The following is a 24,305-nucleotide window of genomic DNA, read 5'->3' as shown; positions in this document are numbered from 1 at the left end:
GCATAGCTTAAAATGATTTTGTATCCCCACACACTGTCAGAAAGCCCCAACTTAATCAAACTTTATCTGCAATAAACAGTTTGCACATTGGTTACTATTTATTGACACTAATATAAATTTTATTATCCTTTTTCTTATTTTTTTTTCTGTATCTAAATGTCATGAACTCTTCAGCAGATTTCTTTTATCCTGTTTAATTAAACTAGTAGACCAGTTGGAGTTACTGGAGACTTGAATGGGAAAGGAAAATTGATGGAGCTTTCAAAAAAGCATTTTTAATGTGTTTTAATAACTTTCTCTCATTAGCAAAGTGATTAGCATTCCCTTTACAGTGTTCCAAGATTATACAAAAAAGACGGCATAACGAAAGCAAATGTCCCAAAGAGTTTAATTATGAATACTTTGATATCTAAAACATAATTTTAAGCTTCTGTCGTAGAGATGATGTAAAAGTTGTAGAGACACAAAGCAACAGTGTTTTGCCACCTTAGATTTTTAGAGCAGGGTTTATGGAGATGTGAGACCAAAATTATGTCCTCATCAGCACTACTGTCAATCCAATAGTAATGGTGCTTCTAGTGTGATTGGTTTGCTACTGGCATCTGGTAGACAGAGACCAGAGATTCAGGGAAACATTTTACAACACAGAGGACAACTCCTGATGTCGAATAATTATCCAGATCCAAAGGCCAGAAGGGACAAAGAAACCCTGAGAAACCCTGAAACCCTGGTCTAAAGACTCTAATTCAGTTTGATTATAATATTAGAACACAGGTCCAATACTAAATACAAGTCCGATAACAAGAACTAGGTTTCTTGAATTTGTTTCTTCTCCTGAGATTGTTTCAGCTCTTCCTTCATTCTCACATGGCCTCTGAATTTTCAACTGTCATCCATCCTTCTGTTTATGGATTTCTGATAATGATCATGATAATGATGCAAAAAAATAGTAAATAAGGATATACCTTGATAAGTCAACATTCCAGGCATAAGGTATTTTAGTTATATTTTACTAGTGTTCAACAGCAACAAAATCCCTTTTTGTTTTCAATTGATATTCTTTTAAAATAGGTTAATATCCTTTTTTTGAAACTCATGAATATACTTCTCTTGTGCTGGTACGGTATTATAATGGATTGCATATCTTTCATCTTACAAAACTTATTTTTAATTATTTTAAGTGTATAGGTTCTAGGGGACATTTCTGTTTAGGCTGCTCTAGGAAGGAGAGAGAGTTGTGACATGATATGGAAATTGCCTCCGTACAAAATTTCTTCTTGTTTAGAAATTTGAACACTAATTGAATGCTTGATAATATTAATAAATTATTGTTAACTTTTATGGTGATTTTTATTGAAGGATTATATGTTAGTAATGCATACGGAAATTTTGCAGTTGAATTAATATATTTGCAATTTACTTCAAAATAATAAAGGAGATGGGAAATATGTGAGGTATCAGTGAAACAAGTTTAGCTATGAGTCAGTAATTATTTAAGCCAGGTGATGAACATATGGGGATTTATTTTACTGTTATTATTTATACTACTATACAAGTTTATTAGACTATGATATTATACTATCCTACTAGTATTTAATAGTATACTATTATACTATTCTTCTTTTTTATGTATTTAAAATATTCTAAAATAAAAACCTTAACAATCAAAATATTAAGAAAAAATTAGCCCTTTTTGTATCTTTCATCTTTTTAGATGTGTTCCCTCTACCCCAAACTTCTGCACAAACCTGAGAAGAAAATGCTGGTTGACTGAGTATCTGGTTAAGTGAAGCTTTTATTGGATATGGTTTGAAAAGGATGGAATCACATCTCAGTTAGGCTTATAAAGCTTTTCTCCAGGATGGGAGCCAGACCATCTCTGGTGGAAGAGTGTCCTGGTGTCCATTTATCATACTGACCAAGTAGGTCAGGGAGGAATTTTTTAAAATGTAGTTCAGATAAACTGTTGGGGCATTTGACCCAATTCTTCAGTTCACTTTGCTTAAAATAACAAGCTAAAACATGGTTCATGCGTCTTTAGCTCACTGATTTCTACTCCTTCCAGATTTTGTTATTTGACTAAGTTAAGATATAGTAAAGGTCATCTATGTGGAAGGGAAAACAATCTATTTAACCTAGGAGTTGACAAACCTTTTCTGAAAAGAGCCAAATTGTAAATGTTTAAGGTTTGTGGGCCATGTGTGTTCTCTGTCACGTATTTGTCTTTTTATTTATTTACTGTTTTACAAACCTTTAAGAATATGAAAACTATTCTTAACTCAGTAGCAAAAAAAAATGCTTGTTGCATTTGCCTGAAGGACTCCTGATATAACCTCTCATTTTAAAACTATCCTTTCTTCCAAATTTAACTCATTCTGAATAAGATAATATAGGTAAAAGCATTCAATAAAACATACTTTACTTACTATTATTATCCCTTTAATGCATTCTACCCCTGTCAACTAATACATGCTGCTAACTAAACCAACTAATTACTGACATAGATTATTTCAGTACACACTTGAACCTACACACAAACTTTTAAATTCAAAACTTCAGTGTCATTTTTATGATTGTAATTATTACCTTAAATTTGCTCATTTGCTGTCACATAGAGTAATGTTTCTTGGGGTGAGAAGAGAGAAACAGATATTTGCTTTTGTTAGGATTAATTTTTGAATGTGCCTGGGTTGTTTTTTGGGTTTGTTTTTCATTTTTTTTTTTTGGAGGGGAGATGTTAGTAGGATTGCTTTTTTGCCTAATAAATTTTTGCTATTATCTTGCACAAAAAGAGATTTCCAGCTGACCTCTCTTCTGATACTTTGGATTACTCAGAAGTAGAAAATGAAAACTCCATCGGTAGGATATTAGTTTTCAGCTCACTTCAAGGCCTCTCTATGGATGAAGAACTCACTGCAGTCTCTCAAGAGCAGGAAAGAATTGAAAAGGTAGAGGCTTTTAATAAAATGGACAGCTGTGAACATCTAGAAAGAGGGCGTGGATGGTGAGGTGCTTTTGAGCTGAAAGGCACAGAGCCAAGCCCAAGTCAGCTGAGGTGACAGAGTCTATTGTAAGGGAGCACATGAAGAAAGGAAGCACAGCACACCACCTCAGGACAGTCAGAGGCCAACTTTGTGGCAAGCAAGAATGCCCCTTAGGAAATGCAGTGAGTCCTGAGGTCCAAGAACCACTTTAGGGATACACCAGTCCCATAACTTATGCACTCTCTGGCTTTTCTGGATGTTCATACCTTACTTTCAGCCTCCCCATGAGAAGGTATAATTAGGCCAATTAGTCACAATCCAATATAAAGCATCCCCATCGAGAAGAGTTCTCCAACCAGGCCATCCCATGGGCTGCTGACCAGGTTACAGATAACTGTTTCTGAGATAGGCATCAATCTTGGAATCAGTTATCACAGATATTCAGAGTCATATGATAAAAGCTTGCAAACTTGTACACACAAATAACTACTGCTTCTAACCAATCTGATAGACACGAGCTACTGGCTTAATGTCAGGTAGATTTCTGCGGAATGAAAATTTCTTTGGATACCAGAGTTTTGCTTGATTTTCTCTGGATGCCAAAGGTTTGCTTGATTTTTTCCCAAAACAACCTTTCCTCTTATCTTCACTCACAGCAGAGTTACCCGTTAGTGGTTTTCCTTCACATCTAGGTTCAAAACTGTGGATGCCTCATCACCTTTCAAGCTCTTTTGAAGCTTCATTTCTCAGGAATTCTTGGAAGAGATCATTTCTGGGTGCTATAGCTTTATTTCAGGCAAATTCCCATCACCTCATATCCCAAATTATTATCAAAACTTCTTTACAACTCTTAATTTTAACTGGTAAGAACCTCCCTCTTAGTTCATTTTACAAGCCAATTATAAATTAGTATTCTTGTGCCATGAAACAAAAGATTTGAAAGAGAATAAATTTGCCTTCAAGAGAAAAAGAAGTTGAGTGTCTTTCCTATATTTGGCATGATATCTAGAGAGTTAGAACTCCCCTCTCTATTTCATATAATCTCCTTTCCTAAGACAATATTTTATAAACAAATTTCTTCCTTAAGAGCATTGCAATACCATTGTGGATTGAGACCCAACTTCTTATCTTTAGAGGAATATTCTCTATGCCTAATCAAAATCCTACGATCCTGTGAAGCTGCTGTTTTTGCAATTGCATGAAAGCCTCCTTATAAACTGTTCTCTTAACCTGTGCTCATGATTATTTCATTCTAATGTCCTTTGTTTCCCCACCCCCCTTCCTTTTTTTCCTGTCCTCTCCATCCTTATGGTCTAAGCAGTGCAATTTCTACACTTCTTTCAGAGCCTAAGGCCTTTAATGCCACCAAAGTTGTACAGAACTGGATTTTTAGATTTTTATAAACTTTAAAGTCACTAGCAAATGCTTTAGCTTTGGAATTATTCTCAAGCTTTTGTTATATATTGTACTTGAATTTCTAATTAATTATAAAAGCTTTGAGTCAGGATCAGTATCTTTCATTTCTTTTATATTTCCCATAGTTTCCTCCAATGTGCTGGTACAAGGAAATCATTCATTGACTTGCATTTATGCTATCCCTTAAATTCCATTTCTTTTTGCCACCTTTTCCCAACTTATCTTAAACTAAGAACCCTATTTTAGATGCAAATTTGACAAATACAAGAATTCATTTCCAAAAAAAGTCCACCATTGGCATTACCTAAGAACTTGTTAGAAATGCAGTCTCAGGCCCCACTCCAGACTTGCTAAATCCTAATCTTCTTTTCAGCAAGACACTAATGTGCATAAAGTGATCTTATGCATATTAAAATGTGGGAAACACTGCACTAAAGAATGCAGTCTGAATCAGTTGATCATTGACTTTTACATTCAATAAGCCAAGAAAATGTGTATTTAAATCTGTTTTATCATCCACATGTGTATGTGTGTTGTGTGAAAAAGAGAATAAAGAGAGAGAACCAGGGTAAATTTGGAGACAAACAACTTTTTTCCTGTAGTAGACTCACCTCATAATTATCTAGTGAATATATTTTCTATTTAGACTATTATTCCTGCTATACTTTTTAAAATTTTATGTTAAACCACATAGGAAAACAGAGCTGTCAAGATATTACTTCAGAAAACACACTTGAGGTATCTAAGAGCCGAAATTGTTTGATGAATTTTTAAAAAGCTGACTGCTTTTTAAAGGCATTTATAATTCAAGGTGTTTGATTAACTTTTAAAGAGTTGAGTGCTGGTAGATTTAAAATCAGAAGGAAAGATTTGGAGTGGTCTGGTAGATTTTTAAAGATGGATAGAAGCAGGAAAACTGTAGTCTTACTCTTCTTAGCTTTGATATCTTTATGTGATTTTTGTTCCAATCCCATAACACATCCCCTTTAATCTTCTGTATATCATGTGGGTTAACATGGGGCTAGCAGTGATTGTTTCTTATCTACCCCATAGATATTCTGAAAATCACTGTGATAGTCCATAAGTATTGTAATTTGCCGATGACAAGTAGTATAAATGTATAGTAGATATCAGTTTATAAATAGTATTGTGTGAAGCTGATTTTATGCAGACATTAGGAATGTAAAGACACAGACATCCTAAGGAAGGGGAAGGGGAGAGAGGTTAAGGAGTGAAAAGTATAAACCTTAATAGAAACCTCCACATATCCAACAGAATGGAACAGTAATGTCCTAAAAGTGTAATCAATAGGAACCAGATAAAAGATAAGGGTGACGTAGCATCTGATGAATAGGACCAATGCTCCTCAAAAAGATCTGGCTATTTGGGATGTTGTGTTCAAATGTTAGCACCTTGTTTTATGAAGAATGTTTCCAATCCAGTGTATAAGTCTTTCTGCTTCTCATCAGTTGATTGACTCATTCATTCCTTGCTCCGTGAACCAAGTGATATTGTGTGACTAAATCTATGGTGAGGGCTAGACACTGCAAATGTGATTGTTGTACTTTTCATTGAATACCTTATAGTTTAGCATCGAGAAATATCATATAGACAAATAAGTGTAATAATGTGCTGTAGAGGCTAAGATGCAAGATGATCAAAGTAGAGTAGAGGCACAAAGATGAATTCTCCCTGGGGTAACTAAGAAAAGGTGTCCATCGGTGTGAAGCCATCTTACTTGAGACAAGTCTAATGAATTGGGATGGTTAGTTTATGAACAAATTGTTTATGAGAGGGTGGAGGGTGTGGGAGATGGCTGTTATATTTCACAAATTTGGAAGGTTACTTGATCTATGAAGCATTACTTTTCCTTGGTTCTAGCAGGTAGAGCTAAAATCACAGGAAAAAATACAGAGAAAGGAGTAGAAACATAAGGGAAAAAGGAACTTATGTTGTGAGAGTGTCCATACTGCAGTAGGCTTGTACCGGGCACTTTTTTGGCACTTTTTTAGGTAAATCTCATAACAATTTTGCCAGTGCATAAGTTGTCTGAGGTGTCGCTACTAGAGTCAATACTCAGAGCCCCAGGTGACCACCCTAATCTCGTGTTTTAAGAGAAATAAATTGACCAAACATATGGGGAGAGCTAAGATTCGTTTGACAAGATAATAACTTTAAATGAATAAATAATCATAAATCACTGCATGAGCTGCAGCAGAGGACACTAATAATTGTGTAAGTACCACTGTTTCTCTGGGAATTGAAATATTCAGTTAGATATTTAGAAGAAAAAGCAGAATTGGGTTTTCTGTTTATTAGAATAGCTGTCATGCTATAAAATCTATCTATATATAATATATATCTGTATTTGGAAATATGTTATATCTAATCTCTCTTTCAGAAAATTATTTTAAAAATGTGAAATGTTTCAAAATACATCAAATATCAATACTACAAAATTTACATCTATTTTATGTTTTATCCTACTCTAAATTTTAGATCCTTATTTAGATCCATTTGACACTTAAAGTGCTTCTTCTACCAGCCAAGCTTGATATACAAATTGCTTTAAGCCAAATGTTACCTCACCATGCCATAAGAGGTGGTATTTTACTAGTTCACTAATATAAATATGGAAAGATTACAAATACAAATAGAAAGCTAAAAGGTGACATTTCCGAGCTTCCCTGGTGGCGCAGTGGTTGAGAGTCCGCCTGCCGATGCAGGGGACACGGGTTTGTGCCCCGGTCTGGGAAGATCCCACATGCCGTGGAGCGGCTAGGCCCGTGAGCCATGGCCGCTGAGCCTGCGCGTCCGGAGCCTGTGCTCCGCAACGGCAGAGGCCACAACAGTGAGAGGCCTGTGTACCAAAAAAAAAAAAAGTGATATTTCCTCTTGCACATTATTATGAGGCACTGGATTAGAAACCCAAATAATTTCTAGGAAATTAGTATTTTAATGCACAGCAGAGAATTACTTTTAGTTCATCATATCGGGTATAAAAGATGGAAGCAGCTCTTGCTTAGGTTACTATGAGCAGCCGAGCACAAATTTTCCCGTAAATTCTGGAAACCCAGGTTTAAACACTTTCATTACCTTACAAAACATGTCATAAGTTCATGATTAACTCTGTGTTACTGCAATATCAAGCTCTGTTTTAGAGGTCGGAGAAATATTTCTGAGTTGCAAAATTCTTGAGGCCATTTGCCCTACCGTATAAAATGACTGTTTATATAGGTGATGGTAATGTCAGGTGGACTGAAATGTTTATAATCAGGGTTAACTAATGTCAGCAAAAATAGCATTGGGTGGTTGATATATCTCATACCCTAAGGATTATTAAAAGTATATATATATATAGTGTGGTAGGCCAAATTTAATCTCCCAGGACACATTTCTTATGATGCTGAAAAATGGAAACAGAGATTTATAATACTCCTGTGACGGAATGCATTACTCTCGGTTTCCCTCTTGAGTAAGTGAAATAACTTAACCTGTAAAGAAAATAAGTTATCTTGTAGAGGAAAACAGGAGAATAATGCAGAAATAAAATTAATATGCCAAGTTCCCATTACTTGTGAACTTAATTATCATTTAGAAATTTGTATCCAGATGAAAGGATATATTTCCAAGTAAATTTGCATTAAGATTTTTAAAGCAGTGATTACACCACTAGGAAATTGCCAGTTGAGTTCTCAGAGAGTAGACAAACAAGGAAAAAGGGCAGAAAGATTGAAAGAAGCAACAGAGTCTAGAAAATATGCCAGAAGACTCTGTTTTTATTTTTATTTTTTTGTTTTTAAAAGGTTATATCTGTAAGCTGCACTCAGCTTGTTCTTTGGGAGTTCAATTTTATTTCATTTTATATTTTATTTTATTTTCCTTGGGAAGTCAATCTGAGCACCCAAAAGCAAGTTAATTTTCTAGATAGTGAGTAATAACATATCCACCTTGAAGAAAACATTACCAAACCTTCTAGGTACTTTCTTCCTTATATACATTACACAAAAACCTCAAAGATATATTGTGCTGCTTAAAGAAGGTGCTTAAAGTGTTCGGCAAGTTCTGTTGCAAAGAGAAGATCCTCAGCAGGGGAGCCATTATTATGCCATCTTAAAACTTAAGGCTAGAATTTAGTGTCAATCTGGGGTTTGTCCACTATCATTGATGTACTCATCAGCATTTTAAAACAATTTCACTGGGCTAAGAACCCAAGGCAGCAGGCACCGCTAGGGATAAAATAATGTTACTGTATGGTTGTTGTCTTTAAAATGTCTTAAACTAGCTAGGGAGATAAGGTCAATAGTTAGGAAACAAGTAGAAAACACAATACAAGAAATTAAAAATAGTGATGAACTAATATCTACATAATTCCTAAGGAGCCCAAAGGATAGTATGAGATACAAATGACTAAATTGGTTTTTCTCTCTGTCTTTTACACACACACACACACACACACACGCACGCACGCACGCACAGCGTAAATACACAAAAACTCAATCTGTAACACCTAACACAGGACTCTCTTCACTCAATAAGTAGATCCCCAAAATAACTTATTATCAAGAGAAAATTAATTTACAAAGAAACACCTACTCTATTCATATGGAATCTGGAAATTCAGTTCATGAAATCTAAGATTCTTTTATGATCAGGGTTACTTTTTCTCATTGCTAAGTGTGTGGCATTGTTTATTTCTCTTCACGGTGGAAACAAAGAGTATGGAGGCATTAAAAGAAGAAAGGACTATTTAAATAGGTTTTCACACTGACCAGTGACTATTTCTAGAATATACCCTTATGAATATACCCTCATCTGATCTGTTTCTCACTAAGAAATTATTGAAGAGATGTTGAGAGATAAAGACTGAAGAGTTTTATGTTGGGAATGAGCACAGCTCACTAGATAACTTCTGAAAGGACTTTGCTAGTGAAAATCTATATTTAGCCCTTAGTTTTTCCACAGGTGATTGAAACTCATTTTGTAGAACATGTTGCTCTTTGGTTCAATGATTCATTTCAGCAAACATTAAACACCTACCAGATGCCATGGAAGCACTAAAGATATAAAACTCAGTGGAACTTTAGATATAAAATATGACCGAAGTCTGAAGTTATGGACTAAATGTTGATAAAACTCTAGAGATATAATTGAATTTTACATTTTACAGATGAATAGATGAAGGTCCAGAGAATATAAGTATTTGTCCAAATCTTCACAACCAAGATCAATCAGTCTGAGACTGTAACACTGGACTCCTAATCCCAGGCCAATACTCTTTATACTACACCAAAAAGAAAAAAAAAATCTCTAAAATAACCTAAGAAATTGGATGTCTGTTAAGGTAGCAGAATCAGCAGGTAACCATCACTGCTGCAGAAAATCACCAAAATAGCATTCTACTTCATTAGTTGGCAAGAAATCAACCAAACTGAAATATCAGTTTTCATTCAAAAAATCACAAAAGTTAAAGAATTACATAAGTACATTGTATTTTAAATAGAATTTAATTAAGAAGTAAGATTTGCTGGACAATAACACCTCTGAAGTTTTCTCATAAAACATGTACTCATTTTTTTATATAGGCCTAAAATATTATTTAAGCACCATCCTCTAGGAAGATTTCTTCTCATACCAAAGACAGTATTTAACTGATTCATCAGTTAATTATGGGGACCTATACCATGTAACACATGTCCATCTACTCCATTTAGCTACATATATTGTATATCCATTATACGAGGACTCCAGACAATAGAAACCAGAAAATCATTTGCAAAGAATAATCTAGAGAAAACATGAATATATTTATATCTATGCTGAAATAAATCTATTTTTACTATGTCTCCAAAATGACTATAAGTATTGAGAGTAGCTATATTTTTTCTAATTTTTAAATTTATTTTTTAAAGTACAAAAGTAATATATAAATATAGGCTCGTTGTGAAAAATATTCAAATAATTTTTAAGCATACAGAAAAGTAAATACAAATCCATTTCTTTACATAAGATGATCCTCAATACATGTCTTTATCTCTTCCCTTTCCAGAGACCAAATTAAAAGTAGTAAAGGAATATTATGAAGTTTTGCTTTCACAATAAAAAGAAAGAAATGTGGGAAGGAAGTCTCTCCCTCTCTGTGGACACTGTATGAGGATGTAAATTCTTGTAGTTGCTGCTTTGAACTTGTGATCATGAGAGGTTGGCCAAGAAAATAAAGTCATGCCAGCACAGTGCCTCAGCATCACTGAGATACTAAATCCACACTAGCCCTGCCTCCCAGATTTTTATAATTAAGTTATTTTATTGGTAAGCCAGTATTATTCAGGTATTCTGTAACATGCAGTTAAGAAAACTTTTGGAAGTGACGGATATGCTGATGGTTTCAGAGGTACATGGAGATGTCCAAACTTATCAAACTGTATACATTAAATATGTGCAGATTTTTGGTATATCAATTATACCTCAATAAAGCTGTTTTTTGTTTCTTAGCTTAGTTTTTTTAAAAGAGCAAGAGGGACATAAATAGTATTTCAGGACAAGAGACATGGTGTTATGGACTGGATGTCTTTGTCTCTCCCAAGTTCAATAAGTTGAATCCCTAATCCCCAACGTGGTAGTATTTGGAAGTGGAGCCTTAGGTAGTTGAATTAGATGAGGTGACTGGGGGTGGGAACTTCCTGATGGGATTAGTGACAGTGTTGGTAAAGGAAGAGATGGGGGCTCTCTCTGCCATGTGAGGACACAGTGAGAATTTGGCCATCGGCAAGCCAGGAAGAGAGCTCTCACCAGAACCCAACCATACTGTCACCCTGATTTTGGACCTCCAGGCTCCAGAAATGTGAGAAAATAAATTTCTGTTGTTTAAGACAATTTTTTTAAAATTATGCTCGTGGTTACTGATGAAACTTGAAGGAAAAGTAGAGGGAACTTGGAATATAATGCTGAGGGCTATGACCAAGAAGAGAGCAAAGCTCCTGGCAAAACTCCAGAAAAGCTGCTAGCTAAGAGACAGTGTGATGACAGAGGGCCAACTGAAAAGTGAGGGTAAACAGTGACTTAGGGAAGGTCTCTGTGTGGTACAGTGGACTCTCTGTCCCTCCCTTGACATTGCAGAACAGGCTGTAACCAAGCATTTATTTTCCTGAGGAGAGAAAAAAGCAAGTGGTTCTTCTCTAAAGTAACTGAACAAGGCAGAGAACTAGAACAATTAAGAGAGATGTTGGTAACCTTGGAGTACAGCCCTCCTTATTCTGGCATTTAGGGAAATTTGAGGATAAACTTCCCACCTATTCACCCTAAAGAGAAACTCCAGATCAATAAATGCTGCCACATCACTAGAGTTTTCATCCTCAACAGAAATGGACATCAACAGGTAACTTGAAGAAAACATTTAATATACAAGGGAAAGATCTAGACACAGAGACAAAAACAATGATTCCAGAGTAAAGAGAAAGAATTCAGAAAACAGAACAGAAACTAAAATATAAAATATAATAAAGATAAAATATAAAGACAAAACTTTTTGTTTCCATTTTACAGTTTATTGCAACATGTATATATAATTCAAAGTATACAATTCAATCTTTTTAGAAATTTCCCAAATTATGAAACCAACACTATGAAAGCCAAGCCAAACAGGTTTAGGTTTTCATCACCCCAACAAGATTCCTCCTGCCCACTTATTGTTAATCTTTTCCACCCACTTCCCCAAGCAACCACTAATATGTTATCTGTCACTATAGATTTCCCTTTTCTGGATTATTTATATCAGTGGAAGCACGTACTATATGGACTGTCATGTGTTGCTTCTTTCACTATGTTTGTGAAACATTCTGAGGTTCATCCACATACAATATATCCATATTGTAGCATATATTCATTATTCAAAACCAGATCTCTAACAACTACCAGAAGATAGAGGATATTACATTCACAACAAAAGAGAACGATATAATGAGAAAGCAACAAATATAAGAAAGTGGAAAGCATTTGTAAATTAAAAATATAAGTGTCAAATTAAAAATACATTAAAAAAAATGAAAGGTAAAGTTGAGGAAATCACCTACAATAATAATCACTATTTTTAGGTTTGTTTATATTCCTTCATATCTTGGGGTTTTTTCTCTTCTGTGCACTTAGATATTAAATTTTAAGTAACTTTTAAAAAATAAAAGTTGTATATCCACAAATAAAAATAATTTAGATAAAGGAAAGTTGAAAAAAAATGTAAACAGTATATCTACATAAAGGAATATTTTTCAACGGAGCAGTGCATATTGGTAGATTTTATTGTCATTTTTTCATACTATATGTGATCATTTTTATCATGCTATAATTAAAACCTTGTATCCTGCTTTTCTCTGTTAAACTTTCATGACCATTCTACTATTAATATTAATACATAGACTTTAAAAGCTTTACTTTTAATAATTGCCACATAGTTGATTATGAATCTTGACTTATTATTCATTTAAGGCATTCCCATATTTTCAGATGCATACATAAATGCATAATGTATATCACCATGTAAATAACATTGTTCTGATTACAGACTATTTCCTTAGGCTAGATTGTCAAGTGAAATTTCTGGGTAAAGTGTATGGATACATTTTAAGGTCTTTGTTATGTATCACTGGATTATTTTCCAAGAGGCTTATAACCATTCTATATGACAACTTGTACAGATTTGAAAGCAACACTTAGCAATAAAAACATTTCTCATCAGTATGTTTGACATAATTTAGCAATCATAAGTTATATAATATGGCATTAGTACTATAGTGACACAGGAGTTTAATTTGGGGGTAGTGTCGAAAATACTTTTATTACATTTTTTTAAAATTAGAGTAGCTGACAAATTCCATCATATGATAATATGCTTTATGCTTAAACACTGACCAATAGAGGTTTATCTTGCTACGCACACCAAAGGTACACACACACAAATACACCCACAAACGTGCACACAAACATGAACAGTCCACAATATTATTTTTTCATTTTTAATCACATTTATTGTTTTCTTTCTAATTTTACAAGTAATGAATGTTCATTGCAGACAGCTAGAATTACATAAAAGCCTGACGTAAAAAAGAACAATCACCCATAATCCCCATCCCCCAGAAATAACTACCATTAGCATTCTGATGCATTTCCTCCCAGTGTCTACATATTTTTTTTAAATAATTGAAGTACAATTAACCTACAACACTATGTTAGTTCTAGGTGCACAACTCTTTTAACCTTTCTACTAGATTTATGTTTGGTTGGGCTACTACCTTTAATGTCTATTTGCCTTTACCAATGAGATTTTTTCTTTTATAACTTTCATATTTCTATTTCTGTTCTTTTCTTTTTTGCTTAGAGAAGTCCCTTTAACATTTCTTGTAAAACTGGTTGTGGTACTGAACTCTTTTAGCTTTTTCTTGTTTGTAAAAATCTCTATCTCTCTTTCCAATCTGAATGACAGCTTTGCTGGGTAGAGTATTCTTGGTTGTACATTTCTTCCTTTCATCACTTTAAACATATTATGCCACTCCCTTCTGACCTGTGAAGTTTTTGGTGAAAACTCAGCTGGTGATCTTATGCAAAGTTCCCTTGTAACTAGTTGGTTTTACTTTGCTGCTTTTAATATTCTCTTTTTATCGTTAATTTTTGCCATTTTAATTATAATGTGTCTTGGTGTGGTCCTCCTTGGGTTGATCCTCCTTGGGATTCTCTGTGCTTCCTGGACCTGGATGTTTGTTTCCTTTCCCAGGTTAGGGAATTTTTCAGCTATTGTTTCTTCAAATGTGTTCTCTGCTCCCTTTTCCTCTCTCTCCTCCTTCTGGGACTCCGATAATGCAAATGTTAGTATGCTTAATGTTGTCCCAGAGGTCCCTTAAACTATCCTAATTTTTTTAAAAAATCCTTTTTCCTGTTTTCTGTTCAGATGAGTGATTTTTACTACTCTGTCTTCCAATTTACTGATCCAGTCCTCTGTATCATCTAATGTACCTTTGATTCCTGCTGGTTCAGAGGTTGCTGGCTGCTGGAGGGTGGGGTTGGGTCCCAGCATGGTGGGCTGCATGGCGCAGAGAGTCCCAGGGCTGGCGCTGGCCCATTGGTGGATGGGGCTGGGTTCCAGTGTTAATAGGGTAGAGGGAGGATTCCAAAGTGGTGCTTGCCAGCATCAGTGTCATTGGGGTATAATGAGCTCCCCAAAATGGATGCCATCAGCATCTGTGTCCTCAGGGTGTGTCCCAGTTGTCTCCTGCCAATCTAGGAGGCTCTAAAAGATCAGTAAGTAGGTCTGACCCAGGCTTCTTCAAATTACTGTTTCTGCACAGGGTATTGGAGGGTGTAAGATTTTGTGTGCACCCTTCAAGAGCAGAGTCTACTTCCTACAACCCTCCAGCTCTCAAGAATGCAAGCCCCACTGGCCTTAAAGCCAGACTTTCTGGGGGTCATCTTCCTGGTGCAGGACCCGCAGGCTGAGGAGCCCAATGTGGGGCTCAGACCCCTCTCTCCCTAAGGGGAATCTCTGCAATAGTGATTATCCTCCCATTTGTGGGTCACCTACCCAGGGTTATGGGTCTTGACTATACAGCATGTCTGCCTCTTCTACCCTTCTCGTTGTGGTTCCTTCTTTATATCTTTTGTTGTAGAAAATCTCTTCTGCTAGTCTCCAGGTCATTCTCATACATACATTGCTCTGTATGTATTTGTAATTTTGGTGTGCCCATGGGAGGAGGTGAGCTCAGGGTCTTCCTACTCTGCCATGTTGGCCCGACCACAATATTGTTTATTAAATTTGAAATGTTTACAAGCACGAACAGTAACAACATAATTGGTGGCTTAGGTGGCATTTCCTAAAATCCTCTCAATTGCCAGATTGTTTCAGATGCACTTCTTTAGTACTCCCAGAGTGCCTGCCTTCTATATTATTGCTCTCACCAGCTTGCATTTTAAATGAAATCTTAATTCAAATGAACTTTTTCTTTTTACTACCAGCAAATAAGTAATACAGAAGTAGATATGATGTTTGATTCATGTTTCCAGCCCTAACGTCAAGGACATAATGCCTACCATATAATTTACTCACTATGTTTATCAACATGAACTGAAATTCTTTAAATAAGTTCAGAGGAGTATGAATTTAGGCCCCTTTCAATAATTATTTTGCTTATTTCCTTTTGTTAGGAGACAGTGCATTTCAGAAACACTTCTCCCATTCCTTTTTTCAAATAGGTTATTTTGAAGGAAAGTTTTTCAATTATTTAAATTTTTTAAAGAAGCAAAGTCTATAGGATTTTAATACATAAATTTTGGGAAATGAAATAGAAAATCTTCACTTTTATCATTTATTTATCTAGCTAATAAGAAAATCCACGTTTGCAAATATTTACTTACCATATATTGGGAATCAAAATTACAACAAAATATTTTCCTTAGAAATTACTTAAATGAAAATCCCCTCTGTACATTTGGAATATAATTTTTATACTGATCTTACTGGGAATATATGAACTACATAAAACATTCCTATAATGCATACATCTGAACCTGTGATTCAATTTTGCTTAATCATAAGACTTTCTAAGCCAATGATTTTGAGCTCACTTTGGTTTCTGTCTATATAATACCATCTGCTCTCTGCCTTCCAGAATTCATAAGAACGTCTATCTGAGAATAGTCTCTTCCTGTTTTCAACTCCATTTTGGATTTATTATTCTTTCTTCTGCATATTTTTGTTTCAGGTGAATTGGAATTGGAACTGGAAGAAGATAATTTTGTTACAGCCTTCCCTTTGAACCAAAAGTCTCAATTGTTTAAAAAAAATAATATTTTAAGATTGAGTATTAGAAATTGGGCACTTTTAATTATCAGAAAGGATTTCCTGATAAAATAGAAAATGTTACTAATCATTGGTTTCTCACACCATGAGACTTTTTTCTTTTAGTTGTGGTAGGTCTTAATGGCCTTTTAAAGAAAATTGCCAAACAAATCTTTCTTCTTTGTTTTTATAGAGATTTGCCTGTTGACCAAGGGACGACGCACTGCCAGTGTTCGAGCTGATACATATTGTCGTCTTTATTCGCTTTCTGTGGACAATTTCAATGAGGTCCTGGAGGAATATCCAATGATGAGAAGAGCCTTTGAGACAGTAGCCATTGACCGACTAGATCGGATAGGTACTCTGTTCAGTTTTCTTCTTTGTGCACAATTCAGTTTTGTTTTTTGTTTTTTGTTTTTTGCGGTATGCGGGCCTGTCACTGTTGTGGCCTCTCCCGTTGCGGAGCACAGGCTCCGGACGCACAGGCTCAGCGGCCATGGCTCACGGGCCCAGCTGCTCCGCGGCATGTGGGATCTTCCCAGACCGGGGCACGAACCCGTGTCCCCTGCATGTGCAGACGGACTTTCAACCACTGCGCCAACCAGGGAAGCCCACAATTCAGTTTTAATCTAGTGGGCTGATACATATTTGCAATCATAAGTTCCAAATGCTAGTATATAGATTGCTTATTAATTAACATAGAAATATAGAAATAGCAATTAGCTCTAGCCATATTTCTAGAAAGATCTGAGGCTCTATCTAACTTTCTCTTCTAAGTATTCTAGGTTTGTTTATTCATCTCTATTTTTTCTAGCTACGCAATCTGATTTCACCAGTGATACCAAAACAATTTGAATCTTAAGGTAAAAAACAATGATTAAAAATTCTACACAGCATTAAAATAGAACTAAAAATGCAATAGTATGAGTCTACATTACAAACTAAATTTTATCACAAGGCTTTTTTTTTCATTTTTAAGGATCAACTTTACATTTATTCTTATATTAAGAATTGAAAACTTGTGTATTTTCATTGTCTCAGTAGAAACTTCTTGAAATGTTTGTAATACAGACTCAAGCAGAAAAAACCTTAATAGAAGTGCCCACATAGATGCTTTACTTTGCAAACATCAACTTATCTTAAAAATCTTCTCTGCTCTCAAATAAAAATATGTAAGTTAGACCTTACTAGTTACATTGGTTTAAAGATTTGAATAATTGCCATAGTAAAGTTAGATCAGATTGGCTTGCTGTTAACTTCCCAAGATATGCTAGAACATTCTGATGTTGGAAGGTGATATGCATTCATCTTCCACACCCAGATCCTCCTCCTGCACCCTACCCTCCTCTGTTCCCTTTCCCTGCTTAACTCTACTAGCTTTCATATCTCAGTTTAGACATCACGTCCCTGTAGAAACCTTCTTTGACATTCTACCCTCTTAATAGTCTGAGTACCCTGGAGATATTCTCCCTTACTACTGGGAAGTTCCTCCATCACAGCACTGCTTTTATTATTTAAATTGCTCTAGAGATGCTAAGCTTTATGAATGTAGAGATCATATCTCATTTACTATTACATTCACAGTGCCTAGTACACAATGAATATTGTTGAAGAGAGTTAGGGAGGGATGAAGGAATCAGTGAACTCAAAGGAGATTGGGGTTGGGATCACTGGAAAGTAAATAAAGAGATACTTCAACTGCTTCATTTTTATTAAAGGTAAGGACTTTTGATTGACGTATGGTTGTGTCAGCTTTTCTTCTGCACTTTACATCTTTCTTTTCTTCTATATTGGTAGGACAACAGAGTGCATAAGGATCTGAAATTAGGTTAGGAGAAGTAAATGTAGTATTTGGACATTACCATTAGACACAGGACACATATTAAAAATCTTATTGATAACTTAGAGATGTAACAGGACGGAGTGTCCAGAAGACAGTGCCCATAAAAGAAGCGAGTATACCTAAAAGCATCTTTACTTAATTTGAAAATAACTTCCCTCTTTGTGGTGTGTGAGTGTTCATGGTAGAGCCAGAGACTAATTTCTGAGCATATGAGTTTTCTTCCTAAGCCAGCTAAACATATTTTGCAAAAGCATCAAATCAGGATATTTCAATAGAGAATTTCTGTTAATCTGATAGAGCATCACTTTCATCTAATTTATTACAGTTAATTTTTTATAAGAAAGTTTGCATGAAACAGTTTGCAATCAATAATATAGGCAATAAAATTGCTAGTGAGCACCAGTATTTCCATTTTTAATCTTCACAAAATTCTAACAGTGCATTAAAAGTTATAGTATTTTTCCACAAGGTCCCAGATACTTAGATTATGAAATGTTGACTATTCACATGATCACAAAAAAAATATTATCCTTCTCAGTGCTGTGGCCATTGCTTATAAATGCATATGTTATAGTTAATTAAGGGTATATGCAAAGTAAGCATTTATGTTTTCTACTAACGTAGAAGTTTTGTTCTTTGGGAAATTAGGACAATTCTGTAAGGAGAGAGAGAACTATTCATTTTGGCAGTCATTTAAAATGATTGCCTTTCCCAGCAGCCAAGTAAATTATATCATACATTTCCATTTGAAAATATTCCTTGTTAGTTTAGATGTGATACTTTATTTAGTGATATGGCAAATTGATTTACTTTTCAGTTACCATATTTACCTAGGTGATGATGCCATTAAAAAGTCACTGATTTTCCCCTCTTACATCAACCTACAATTGGTGCTAATTGTTATTTTGCCAGAGAACATCTCCTTATTGCAAACCACTCCAAAGACAATAGCGAGAAGGAGAGGTAATACTTGTTGAGGTTCTAGAATGAGCTGAGAGCTTGCCATACATTATGCCCCTGAATCCTCACAACAACCTCTCAGAAGAGGAAAGATAGAGCTTCCCTGGTGGCGCAGTGGTTAAAAGTCCGCCTGCCGATGCAGGGGACACGGGTTCGTGCCCCGCTCTGGGAAGATCCCACATGCCACGGAGCGGCTGGGCCCGTGAGCCATGGCCGCTGAGCCTGTGCGTCTGGAGCCTGTGCTCCGCAACGGGAGAGGCCACAACAGTGAGAGGTCCACATACCGCAAAAAAAAAAAAAAAAAGTAAGATTATGAAATAGTTCTCAATCTGGCTGCACACAAGAATCCCCTGGGGAAAGTTTATTTTAAAGTACCAAAATCTGGACCCATGTCTGTTTATTCTGATTTAATTGTTAGGGTGCAGATGTAAATAAGTAACTCTTAAAGCTCTAGAGATGACAAAAATATGCAGGTACAGCAGAGAACCACTGGTGTAGGGCACTGGTCAAAAGCAAAGGCCTTTGCTTCTCAAACTTGCATGTGACAACTACCAGGGGATCATAGTAAAAGGCAGCATCTGGTGCAGCAAGTGGATGAGGTCCAGGAGACTTCATTTCCAGCAAACACTCAACGTGATATAGATGTGGCTGCTTCATAGTCCGTAGTAAATCTGTGATCAGATCTACTGGTTTCCTGTCCCAGCTCTGTCACTTATTAACTATGTTTTCTTGGACATTACTCTTAACCTTCTTATGTTCCAGTCTCCTTTTGGGTGAAGTGGGATTATGAGCACACTTACCGCAAAGAGTTGTGGATTAAATAAAATAAATCTGCCTAAAGCCTTGGGTAGGATGCCTGTCACATAGTATGTATTCCATTGCCCTTTCTTGAAAAAGAAGCTTTAAACTGAAATCTTGACTTCGGGCCCATCCTGCTCCAAATGCCCTTTCTTCTCCCAAGGTAGCCCTCATGCAGATCTCTCCATTTCTTCTGTAAGATGGCTTTTGCCATATTACAGACTTTTCAACTTGACTCGTACAGAAGGTGAGATTTCCCAGAAAGATACAGGAAGCGTGAGAGACAGGAGCCATGTGTCTATTTGGTGTCTAAAGGTGAGTGCTTGGCTTTTAAGCCTCTTCTATGAAACACTGCCATCATTCTGTTTGCAGGAGCCAGTCGCGCTTGGAGTTGTCATCAGTCACTTATAGACTTTCTAAGTGCCTATCTTCCTTTCGCTGACAGGAAAGAAAAATTCAATTCTTCTGCAAAAGTTCCAGAAGGATCTGAACACTGGAGTTTTCAACAATCAGGAGAACGAGATCCTGAAGCAGATTGTGAAACACGACAGGGAGATGGTGCAGGCCATCGGTCCCATCAGTTACCCTCAAATGACAGCCCTGAATTCCACGTCTTCAACTACCACCCCGACCTCTCGCGGGAGGACGCAATCTCCGCCGGTGTACACAGCCACCAGTCTGTCTCATGGCAACCTGCACTCCCCCAGCCCCAGCACACAGACCCCCCAGCCGTCGGCCATCCTCTCGCCCTGCTCCTACGCCACTGCGGTCTGCAGCCCTCCCGTTCAGAGCCCGCTAGCCACTCGAACTTTCCACTACGCCTCCCCCACTGCTTCCCAGCTGTCACTCACTCAGCAGCAGGCACAGCAGCCACCGCAGACCAAGCAGCAGCCCCAGACTCCACAGACACCCAGCAGCTCCGCACCGAAAAACGAAGTGCACAAGAGCACGCAGGCGCTTCACAACACCAGCCTGACCCGAGAAGTCAGGCCCCTCTCGGCCTCGCAGCCCTCGCTGCCCCATGAGGTTTCCACCCTGATTTCCAGACCACATCCCACTGTGGGCGAGTCCCTGGCGTCCATCCCTCCACCCGTGACCACGGTGCACGGCTCGGGCCTGCAGGCAGGGATCAGGGGCACGGTACCCCAGCGGGTCACCCTGTTCCGACAGATGTCATCGGGAGCCATCCCCCCCAGCCGGGGAGTCCCACCGGCACCCCCTCCACCAGCAGCTGCTCACCAGAGGGAGTCTTCCTCAGTCTTACATACAGACCCAGAGACAGAAAAACCAAGATTTGCTTCAAATTTATGATGCCTGCTGATTGTCAAAGCAGAAAGAAATACTCTAATAAACTGAGAATATTCTCAGATCTTATTTTATTCTATCTCCTGATAGATCCCTATAGCCTACTATGAAGAGATATTTTAGACAGCTCTGGCCTACATGCAAAATGTAAAAAATATATATATATACACACATATACTATTAAATCTATATCTAAAAATCTCAAGAAAAGTTCAAAAGACTTGTTTAGCATTCAGTGTTTTATGTCTTCCTTTCTTTAAATCATTAAAGGATTTAAAATGTTGTTGTAAGATTATTTATTTTTAACCTACTTTTACTTAATTCCTTTGATATATGTATTTCTCTATTTTATGAAGAGTTCTTGGATTCAATGGAAGCAAAACTGATTTTAAAAAGGCAACTCAAGTGAGCTACTAAACAGCACCAATCAAAACTTTTCTCATTAGCAGTGTCTCTGCATCTAAATTGTTAATCATCAGTTACGGAGGATTAAATAGCAAGTCCCATTTTCTAGATCTAAATTGTATTTTGGTGCTTTGAATTTTGAATTAGGTTAAAGAACACACCATATGCTTGGCCATGGTAGGAGACTAGCATTGACGCTGTTATGACTGTCTCTAACCACAAACATGTCCATCGATCTTTCAGAAAGCTGAGGGGATATTTCTCTTCATGTGTTATCGGACTTTTACCAAGACTCAATCAATGTTAGTTGTAAATAACTTTTTCAACCCAAACAAAGATAGCTATTCTGTGCTGTGTGAAGGTAAAAGTCATCGTTTAAGAATTTAGTTTTATTGCTTCACTTCAAAACTTAGAGTTTTAAATTTTACAACACCTAATTGTGACAGTTAGTCAACTGTAATGCAATGGCTTGAAACCTACAATATTATTTTAACCTGCAATGTTTTATGCAAAATTGTATGCTCGATTCTACAAATTGCTTGTATTACACCAAAAATCATTACTTTTCTTCCTTCTTGCCATAATCAAGCATCTGAAAATAATCCCTGCATGCTTTTTGGAAAAAAAGAAAATACATTCAAAGCAGTCATTGTAGGGAAAGGCTTACAGTATTTCTCATTTCTGGAAAAGTATAACCATTCATTAATTGCCTATCTTAAAATTCCTATAAGGCTGACTTGGATCTCTGACTTAAGTATAGAAGTGAGGTTTTCACTTTCATTTAATGTTATTATTATTATTATCATCATTTAAATAATGATTTGTAAACCACAGCTTGATTTGGAGTTGCCAGTGTGTTCTGTGTCTTCACTGTAATTGGTAGTTTACTGCGGTGTTAATTTTAAAAAATAAATACACTATAGCATCATATCTGTTTGGGAACACACACTTTGCTCTTTGTGTATTGTAACTAAATGGTTAGTAAATCTTAAGACATGTGGTGACTAACATAGCCCTTAGATGGGAGGTTTGTTATTTTAAATGTGCTGAAAAAAGTACAGACATGGTGACAGCAAGCAGGGGTCAAACTGAATGTCTGTGAGCATCGTTTTTGTTGTTTGTCTGTTTCCTTGACTCTTTTCATGATCTGTGAACATCTGCTTCTTCTCAAAGAAGTCCCTTAGAAAGCATTTGTGCCTAACACAACCCACGAATGTGGTGATGACTGGAACACAATTGGAAGATTCCTAATAACCGACTTCCGTAAATAACCCGTTAAGAGAATGACCTAAAGTGGAAGTCTTCCGTATCTCTGACACTGGCGATACATTTAAGAAGAACTTAACAAAGATTACACATTAAATGGGGCAGGGCCTCCAGATAGACTTGAGGACAGAAAACAAAAACAAAAGCAAAAACTCTAAAATGGATCCATGCTGCCTGTTATGCCTTTTATGGATATAATACTTATAATATCAGAATGCATTGTTATGTTTAATTTCTAACAGATCCCAGCTTGTGTGGAAGGAATCAACCATGCTAGTCAGTGCGATGTTATCATGAATGTGCTGGTGACCTCTGATGGCGCATCAGGGACGGTGTGAAAAAGGGATTGTTCAGTCTACCTAGAACCTATGTGGAAGCTGCAAGACCATTTATATATCAGTACAAAACTCTTATTTTATTAAACTATTGAGAATTAACTTCGATTTATTAAGATCATGTATTGGTCCTTTAAATTATTAAAGGTTTACATTTGATAGGACTAATGGGTTTGGTAGTGAAATATTTTTATATATATAAATTTTTTTTTACTTTGAGCACTATTGGGAAACATAAGCAAAATTGAATTGCATGGTCTTTCAGTGCAACCATAAAATTTTTATTCACTTTGTAATAGAATGGACAAAAAAAAAAACCCCTAAGGTTTATATGTCAAACTAATAAAGTGGTACAGGGTAAATTATATACATATATATGTATGAATATATATACTTAGGTAAAAAAAAATTGACTCACATTCCTGTAACATAAAAGTCCATTGCTAGTTGAAAAGTGACCTCTTTTCTCTGTACATAGGTAAACCCATAAGTATGGAGTTTTAAACTGTACAGAAAGAAATGTATTATTGAAAAGATTGGTCTTTCTGCTGCTGGGAAAATAGTAAAATAGCTGATTCTTACAACAACTGTATGATCAGGGACGAGTTAGAGAATTTCTTTTGTCTTTGCTCAAAGCCATACATATATAAAGATTATTAATAAATTCAACAGAAAATAAACTAAAATCATGAATATTTTATTTTATCAATATACTCTAATCAAACATTTTGTTTTATTAAAGAGTACAGATTTGCCTCTGTCTTTCTATCTTTACATCATAAGATTTCCAAGAGGGCTTTTACTTGATAATCATCATAAAATTAATTATAGGTATTCTCTAACTGTAGAAAGAAAAGAACTTAAATAGAACATGGATTTTCCAGCTATTCCTGTGTTTTTTACCTCTTCTATAATGTACAAGTTGAGGGGTTTTTTTTCAGTTCTTCACACTGTACTTCCATAGCACGCGGTTGTTGTCCAATTTCAAAATACAGGCATTTCTGTGCTATTATTGGATATGGGGATGACAAATAATTGCCCTATAGTTTACATATACAAACCTATTCTATGATAGCCTTCGGTCTTGCAAAGGCTTCGGACGGTGACAGAACCTCCGTATACAAGTGGATTTTGAATCAAACCCAAAGCGTGAGATAGAGTATATTGCAGTAAGT

At 36.1% G+C, this 24,305-nt stretch overlaps 1 protein-coding gene across 1 annotated transcript in view; it reads left to right on the top strand.

The window, feature by feature from the left end:
- The window catches only part of HCN1 (hyperpolarization activated cyclic nucleotide gated potassium channel 1), a 374,966-nt gene extending 351,423 nt beyond the window's left edge, over positions 1–23,543 (top strand). Inside the window, exons 7-8 of the mRNA XM_067730649.1 lie at positions 16,412–16,576; positions 20,265–23,543. Coding sequence (XP_067586750.1) covers positions 16,412–16,576; positions 20,265–21,130 — 1,031 coding nt within the window. The 3' untranslated portion in view covers positions 21,131–23,543. The remainder of the gene's footprint in view (positions 1–16,411; positions 16,577–20,264) is intronic.
- The last annotated feature ends 762 nt before the right edge of the window (positions 23,544–24,305 follow it).

The sequence above is a fragment of the Pseudorca crassidens genome, chromosome 3, assembly GCF_039906515.1.
Source record: "Pseudorca crassidens isolate mPseCra1 chromosome 3, mPseCra1.hap1, whole genome shotgun sequence".
NCBI lineage: Eukaryota > Metazoa > Chordata > Mammalia > Artiodactyla > Delphinidae > Pseudorca > Pseudorca crassidens.
This window is presented reverse-complemented; position numbering and strand designations above follow the sequence as displayed.